The sequence below is a fragment of the Pinus tabuliformis genome, chromosome 6 (genome assembly GCF_031772625.1).
Source record: "Pinus tabuliformis cultivar Carrire ecotype Pingquan chromosome 6, CPIR1, whole genome shotgun sequence".
Lineage (NCBI taxonomy): Eukaryota > Viridiplantae > Streptophyta > Pinopsida > Pinales > Pinaceae > Pinus > Pinus tabuliformis.
This window is the reverse complement of record NC_142292.1, coordinates 843,321,729-843,330,377: the sequence shown is the minus strand read 5'-3', so window position 1 is coordinate 843,330,377 and position 8,649 is coordinate 843,321,729. Positions and strand designations below refer to the sequence as shown.

The window sequence follows — 8,649 nt, the reverse complement described above, 5'->3', positions numbered from 1 at the left end:
AAACATTACGGGAGTGAAGAACCAACTTTGCGGGGCAATGGAGAGAACATAATCCTATAATTCCCTTTGACAGTTCAAAGGAATGGATCAGTGCAGACAAGGGCTGGGAAGCCTAGCATTTCTAATTCCATAGACTTCCCAATGAATTCAATGGACTCAGCACGGAAATCTTCCAGTCCCGAGAGCCTTTAATTTCATTAAATTCGTGTGATCTGTAGGAAATCAATTTCAATCCCTTGATTGGCTCCAAGAGAAAACCACAGTCAGTTCAGTGCATTCTTCCTCTGATGCATGGGAATGAGAGTATGGGCTTTAGGGTTGCTTGTAACTATTTTGAGGTCTCCATAGTTGCCTACAGACCCAATGCGAAGAAGAAGACGAAGAGTGCTGGGATTGTTGATGGCAATCTGGCTATTGGGTTGGCTTGCAGGCCGGCCCCTCCTTTCAGATTTCCTGGTCTAGATGATGTTTCGATTGGATTTCATTCCAAGAAGGGGGAGATCTTCATTGCAGGTGCAGGAGAAGTATGTTTCTTTGGCAATCCCTGGAATAGAATCGGAGCCACCATCGGTTGTGGATATGATATTAAACGAGGACTTTGTTACTTTACTCAAAACAATAGTCCTCCTGTGTTCACTACATTTGGAGTTGCAAATTGTATTGAGAACAATATGTTCCCAACCATTGGAGCTGACTGCGATGTGACTGTGGTTGTCAATATGGGTCAGATTCCAGAATAGCTTTCAATGCATGCCTGTTATGATTGCAAATCAAGTCTCATTCTACAACCCAGGTAAGGGATCCATAATCCATTAGCCTTGATGTTTTGGATATTGCTTATTGCTAGCGTTCACGTGTTCACTGTACTGATCTAAGATTGTCCTAAATGAACTTTGGATTGTTAATAAACACAGCCTACAGGATATATAGTCTTCCTCCAGGTGGGCATCTCCCCATGTCCCCTACACATGCTGTAAAACACCTCACTTCCCTCTGTGAAACATGCAATCCAAGAATAGATCCATGTTAAGGGGACACTAGCAAATTAGTAGTCCAGGGCCTGGAGTATGGTTGGCACACAAATCTGCCGAGACTGGAAGCAAGAATGTACATGGAAGTATTTCCACAAGACACTATATATGAGTAGGTTCATTATTTCATTATGTAACATCCAATTTTACTTCCATATCCTAAAGATTTGGTAATATTACTTAAACGTTTAGTTGAATGCAAAAATGCTCCTCTCATAGATAAAGCATATATGTTGAGATAAATCCTACCCTCTATCAAGAAATGTGTCTTTTAATTGATGCATGCTGCCATTTTTAAATCAATCCTGTTATCATATGGATTTTACTTGATTATGGGCCAGAATAGTTACAATACATAGCCAAGTATACACAGCAACATCCGAATGTATGTTTAATGAATATACAGCCAGGCTGAAGTGTGTATATATATAAATAAATTGGGTATAGCTGATTATGGTTTGGGATCTAACCTGATAGCTTTTTGCACAATGAGATCATCAGGATTCAGGGGGATTGAAGAAGGCATTTATCCGATGTCATCCTCCTGCTACTCTGACTCAAAACCCATGATTGTGGATATGCTGGTTTTGATATCCCTCTCAAATGTCTATTTGACCCATTTACACCAATTCTCTGCACAAACTCAGCTGAATTCGAAGTTCCAACAGGTTTTTCTTATGCCCTGCTCCTGAGTCCTCACCAAAGTCACCGACTCACCACATTGTTGAATAACTTACAGATTGCGGTGGATTGGAATTTGAAAATTGAAATGAATTGGAACTTGGAACTGGAAGTTACAACTTGCAAAAATCACCATAAATTAGTAACCTAACTCTGTAGCTACCTGTAGTGGGTAGCTGGGAATTAATTACCATTAGTACCATACCATTTACGGTTTTACCTGTTGAAAATTAGAAACTGATATAATATCAGTGATATTTATAATTATGACTTAGAAACTGATACGGGTAACGGGTTACGGGTGGATACCTATTAGTAATTACCATGGATTATTAAATTAAATGTTAAAAATGTTAATAAATCCTCCATTCAGCGCAACTTGCAAGGTTATATATATATATATATATATATATATATATATATATATATCTATAATTTTTTTTTTAATTTTTCATTTTTAAACATGTCTGTCATATTGACGTTCTTAAAAATTAATGGCAAGTTACACATGACGTGGAGATTTGAAACTAGAACATATTTTACGTGTAAAAAAGCTAAATACTAGTATATGGGTGTCAAATTTAACCCCTGCATGCAGCCATACCTCCAGGTGTGAGGTGGGGCAATGTGAAGTGATAGTCTTATGAAGGCTGAAATAGGGGCATGAACCTTGAGGTACCCAACCTCTTTGATTAGACCTTGCTATAGGAGTCTCGACGAGGAGTAGTAGAACTAACTGAGTGGGTAGAGACAGATGCAAATGGAGCGGCAGAGGGAGCTTCAGCATCAGAGGGTGTTTCTAGCCCAATAGGGAGGTCGATTGGGATATCAATTACTTACTTCTCAATAACTGAGTTGCAGTGCAGTAATGGGTAGCACTTTGCAACATGATGAGAGGAGGTGCAGTGCGGATGCAGTGCTGGGAGATAGGACCAGCAGCAGCACAGATGCAGCAAGAGGAATCAGTGTGATTGATGCAGTCAGAGATCAAAGTGACAGAGGCTAGAGTAGTCAGATACTAAAGAGCACAGAGGTGCAGAGTTTTCAGTCGACAAAGGTAACAACAGTCAGAGACTTTGATGACAGATGCATCATTCTGATTCAGGTTGGATATTTTTTGTTTCTGGAGTTGCTGGAGCAACAACACTTGAGAGAAGTGTTGCATGCAGAACATTCCAAAGGTTTAGGATCGGGATAGAGTTGAATTCCTTTCTTGTTGAGAAGAAGTGTTGAAAATAACAACAAGAAATGCTAAAAATAGAAATGCTAAAAATAGCATTGCTATAGATAGCATTTTAGGATATAGTCAAATTTTAATTTGTCCTTGAATTAAAATTGAGAATTAAAATGAGAATTTAGTCTCACGAGCTGTTTCAAAAATAATTAATTAATTCATCTTGAGTTAATTAGTTAGAGAAATTCAAACATGAAGTCTTTGTGAAGACATGCAACAGTTATCCCTTTGATTGAGAATGTTATCCCTTAATTAAGGAGATAAGGATGAGTTGTATTTGAGTTGTAATTAGTTAGCTCAGTTATCTGAGTTAAGTCTAGTTAAATTAGTTCCAAACAATTTGTCGAACTAATTATGAGTTCAGTCAGTGAATGCATGCATGCATGCAAAGTTATTATTCTTCAGATAACTGAATATTCTCTCATAAATAACTCATGTATGTTAGTTCAGACAAAGACCCGGCTGAGATTAAAGGCAAGGATAGTGTACTATCAGTTGCTAGAGTATTCCCATGTGAATATATCTTGCATGTAGAAGGAATTCATTCCTTGAGGATTGTGTAGTTACTACAGAGGTCATAGCAGTGTGTGAGGTGAGAATCACATAGGTGGCAGCTGGAGGACCCAAGAGAAACTGCGCAAGGAAATAGGAGGCTTGGAGGACAGAGGAGGAGGCATATGTGTTGTCTATTCTTTCTATGAGCGGCAGTGAGGGATTGTACTGAGAGCTGGATAGCTTGAGAGCTAAAGCTTTGTGTAATCCCGAGATATTTCCACTTGTATGATAATATAGATAGCGGGGTTTTTAGTTGAGGCTTTCCCCAGAGTATTCTTTTGTGTTTCATATGTGATTGATTCTTCTTCTCTGTTATATGTGTTCTGTTTGATCTTGCTCAAAATCAATTAAGTTTCCGCAAGTTTGATTGTAGAATTAGATTAAGTATTTTTCTTTACTACATTGCATAATCAGTGTAATCTACAATGAAAATTTCTACAAGGTGGTTATCCGAATGTAATGTTACACATACTGTAACCCTTGCATGATAAAATATTACATGTATATGCGCGTTGTGTGTTAGAAATTATTAGCATATAGCTTGCAATATATTTATACATAGTTACATGGGTATCGTTCCTAGGCATCGGATAGAACGTACTTGAAGCTTCCCCGCTCCTGGGAGCTTGGGAACTGATCGGAAACACTTGAAAACCGCTGGGAGCTTCAACCGGTACTTTGGAGCTTTTCAGGAGCTTCACTGCAACCAATTTTTGATGTTTTGGGAGCTTCACTGCAATGAATAAGTGCAAACGTAGGTGTATTTGACATTGCCAGCTTGGGTGTTGCTTAAACTAATGGAACTATGTGAACGGAAGGGTATGCCATTGGGTTTAGATTTGGATATCGGTCTGGAACTAATAGAAACAACATGTTTATGGAAAACCCTTCTATCCAAATGAAGATGAGGCGTCTGGCCAATCTTTATCTTTGTCATTGGAAAGCTATTCATTCTCCTCATATACGCGGATGGCGGATGGATATAAAATAATTTAGGAAGATTGTTAGCCACTAGAAAAACCATCATTATCGTTAAAGCTAAATGGACAAAAGATGGAATACTAAAGAAAAAAAATAGTTGAAATTATGAAATATAAATATTATTAATAAAACGTTTTTTAATTTAATTTTCATATTTATTTAAGTATAAAATATATGTTAGCCCACGGGGCTTTGGATTGATGGTGAATGGGTGCACTGTTAAGGCACTCCTTGCGATAGGTCACTAGTTCAAATCCCCTGTGGGTACTTACCTACCAAAAATAATAATAAAAGTATAAAATATATGTGAACTTGGAAATTTATAATTTTATTATACAAACTCTTTTTAAAATAACATTGGATTTAAACTCTATTGTTTTAAATTTTTTTAATTACTATTAATATATATTTTATTTTTTCTTATCTCTATTATAATTAGATATAATATATATAATATTGGTGAGGTTACATCAAGGGCAAAGAATTGAACCAATGACTTAACATATAGAGTTGCATGAAATCACCTAATAATCGACTAATAACAATCTTTTTTTCTCATTTGAGAGTTATGCATGTTTCCTTGCTCTGAAGGAATTTGATTGAGAAATTGTTGATGGATTAATATTTTGATATTTTTTGGCAATGTTTCAAAGTTCAATATTTTACATGTTTTTTTGCAAGATGGAATTTGATTGGCAAGTTTTGTATGGAAATAAATAAATTATTTTATTTTTATTTTTATTTTTAATATATATTAAATTTAAATATATTATATTATTGATGCTCCCAACTTGACATTTCTTGTAAATTTGGGCAACACTTCTAGCCGTGCTGGATACTCGTTCCTGCGTATCAGTGCTAGATACTCATTCCTGCGTATCGAAAGTACCCGCGTATCAGAAGTACCCGCATATATGTATGAATGGTTTGCAATGGTCAAAATAATAGTAAGTTTATTGATTTCTAATAATGTATTGCCACTGCATTGTATAATAAAGTAGTCATGGTTATGCAAAGGTTAAATCATTTGATTTTGCATCCATAGAAATATTATAGAGACGGTTTTAGTAATGCATAGGATTTTACATTCTCAACCATAAATAATCATGTTTTGATAACTATAATGTATTTATTTAATACATAGGAAATAAGGATGAATATATATGATTTTATGATGTTTATGCAATGTAAGTGAAATGAGAATGAATACGCATGTTTTTATAATAAGTATATAATAATTATGTATTTATGTACGAAAGGTGGATCAATAAACATAGATTTATAAATATGTGTTTTTATTTAACGCATTTGGAATATGAGAAAATAGACATGCACATATAACTATATGCCTTTGTATTATGTTTTAGGAATAAAAACAACAAGATTAGTCATATTTTATATTACTAACCTATGTTGTTACCCATGGTTTTGTGTGTAAAAGAACAAGTAGATTCTTAGCCGTGATTTTGCAACAAGGGAAACACTAATATGGATTTGCAAATTGATTCTCGTGGTTTTGTATTTGGATTAAATGCATTAAAAGTGTGGTTTTTCAGATAAGGATTAAGGCATTGCATATTTAATAATTATTATTAAGTACATGATTATACATGTAAAGGTTAAATATTAGTTATGGATATGACTTTTACTCTAATTGCATATTTAAATAGTTAATATTAAGTACATGATTATATATGTAAAGGTAAAAAATTAGTTATGGATATGACTTTTACTCTAATTTCTGCATGTGCAAGAAAGTGTATCCAGGCCAAGTGGAATAATGCATGGAAGATTATTAGTGATTCTGAAATGGTAACTAGTAGATATTGAATATTTGGGATTTTGATTCTCACACTTTATTTAATTGATGAAAAATTCATAATCTTTTGGGTTTTGATAAATTGATATTTTGAATAATCATGATGTTAGAGTTCACTAAAGATAGTGGTTGTAGGAAATAATCACGAATTTCACAAAGAATGGAGTGATGTTTTCTAAGCTTAGTTTTTTTGCAACAATTGAAAGATGGATTATAACTAATACTATTGTAGATGATGCGTTAATTATGTATCGCTATTGTTATATGTAGAGTGGAAGATTGTTAATCATAGTTTACAAAGGGTAAGTTACTACAGGAAACAACTATGCAGGGAGACAATGTGCTTGAAGAACAATGGGGTAAAGTGTTTAAAAAACATGACATTATTTTAAATGTAATATCATTTAGTTAGATATGCTTGAATTAAAGGTTGTGTAAATTTTTGTAAAATTTTAGCAATGGACAAGGGATTTCATCCCTTGTTTCCATTGAGTGAAGGGGGAACTCCCTAATGAAATATTTAATAAAATAAATGTTTGTTGGCTTTTCCCTTCAGGGTTTCCAGGTTATGTCGATGTCTATTTATGTTCTTTCATATTTTGTTATCTTGATGATATTTCTACTTTGCAAGATGTTGGAAACTACATTCAAAGTGTTATTAACGAATTTGGTTAAATGAGCAATGTTAATGATATGAAGTTACACTAGAAAGCATTACATGAACAAGTTGAATTAATGGTTATTACTCTATGATATATTCTATTCCTTTTCTAAGGTTACTTCACTTAATTATCATGATTATATCATTTGATTATCAATTAAAGAGTATGGGATAAATCATTTTGGAAGAATGCATGCTGGTAAAACTAGTAAAAATTTCTAATCCCATATATTTTGGATGAGGTACACTAAGGGATTTTAGAAGTGGTAAAAGGGAAAAGGTTGCAACACTGGCACCTCTTGGGTTTAGTATGATACTAATGAAATTGCATTACAACGTGTGCATTAGACCACATTTAATATGAAACGAATAATACTACTAATGCATGTTTCAAAGAGTAATAACGTTAATGAGTGCTTTGAAGAATAATGATGTTGATGGCATTTGAGTCATGATGATTGATAAAAGTCAGTTAGAAATCATGTCACATTGAATAAACTAAATTATGGATAATTTTGAACATTCACACAATTAATATTAATAATTAGGATTAATTACCTGTTTTTGTATCCATACTCATATGATACTGTTAATGATGAATTAAAAGAGAATGCTTGGAATCACAATGCATTGCTTACTATTTTGAGAAAATAATTAATGCATGCATTGCTTTGTCAATAATGAAAACGATGTGATAGTGAAAAGAATGTAGAAAGACAAAAATTGTCCTTGATGTTGATGGTAGCATGTTAGACTGTTTAAGAGAAAAGATGAAAGAACCCCATTAAATGTCAATTGAATTTATGATATTTTGGTGTCATGTTCTATGTAATATATTGTAACAATTTATTGGAATATGCAACATTCAATTTCTTGTTGTTGAAGATCATTGTTAAGAGTCATAAATAATTTGATAGTAGTAGTTCATACTCATATTATTGGCTTAATGGTGGTAATAATTTAATTGACTATAGATATGTTTCTAGCTTCTAAATCGTTAACAATATTTGTTATTGACATACAATTACTAATGGTAAATTATTGTTCTTGTATATCATTTTTTGCATATTAAGATAGTATGAAATAAACTATGATGGCTACGAAAGTGGATATTTCTTTACTCATGCATAAGCATGATTGTAAGTTCTTGAATGTTATAAACAACTTATATCACGATAATAGTAGTGTCTTATAAAAGTGACTAATAAATAGAAATGCATGTTTATAACAAGAACATAAAGGAAAAGGGTTGTGGCATTTTATATGAACATGCATATATGGTAAATCATATGATAAGGGTAGCAAAGATATTTGATAATTTAATAATGTATTGTCTAGTAATGGAAACATGTGCGATGGTATACATTATGTATGTTCTACAAATTCAATGATAAAACTAATAACAGTTAGGTGTTGTTGATTACGTTAAATGATAAAACTTCAAACATGTCAATGTAGCTCTACAAGTTGATGTTTCAATGATAGGGTTAGTATGATGAGTTTGGATACATCATCGATATAACAAAATATTGAATTTTCATCCTTTGGGGAATCATCTAGTTTGTGTGAATATTATTGGAGACAATATATATTAAACCTAATTAGTTAGGTCCATTATGTTTTAGAATTGTGGTGTCTTCCTTGTCATTGGTAAACAATATCTGGATGAGGTATTTTAATTAGTTTG

At 33.2% G+C, this 8,649-nt stretch overlaps 1 protein-coding gene across 1 annotated transcript; it reads left to right on the top strand.

Moving 5' to 3' along the window:
- The first annotated feature begins 305 nt into the window (after positions 1-305).
- On the top strand, positions 306-740 carry LOC149261508 (SPRY domain-containing protein C285.10c-like). The gene has a single exon (XM_089369473.1). It carries the CDS (start codon positions 306-308, stop codon positions 738-740), a length of 435 nt encoding a protein of 144 aa, XP_089225599.1.
- The last annotated feature ends 7,909 nt before the right edge of the window (positions 741-8,649 follow it).

Bases quoted from the DNA above. Each gene is read 5' to 3' on its own strand.
- LOC149261508 (XM_089369473.1), top strand. From the start codon at position 306: ATGGGCTTTAGGGTTGCTTGTAACTATTTTGAGGTCTCCATAGTTGCC.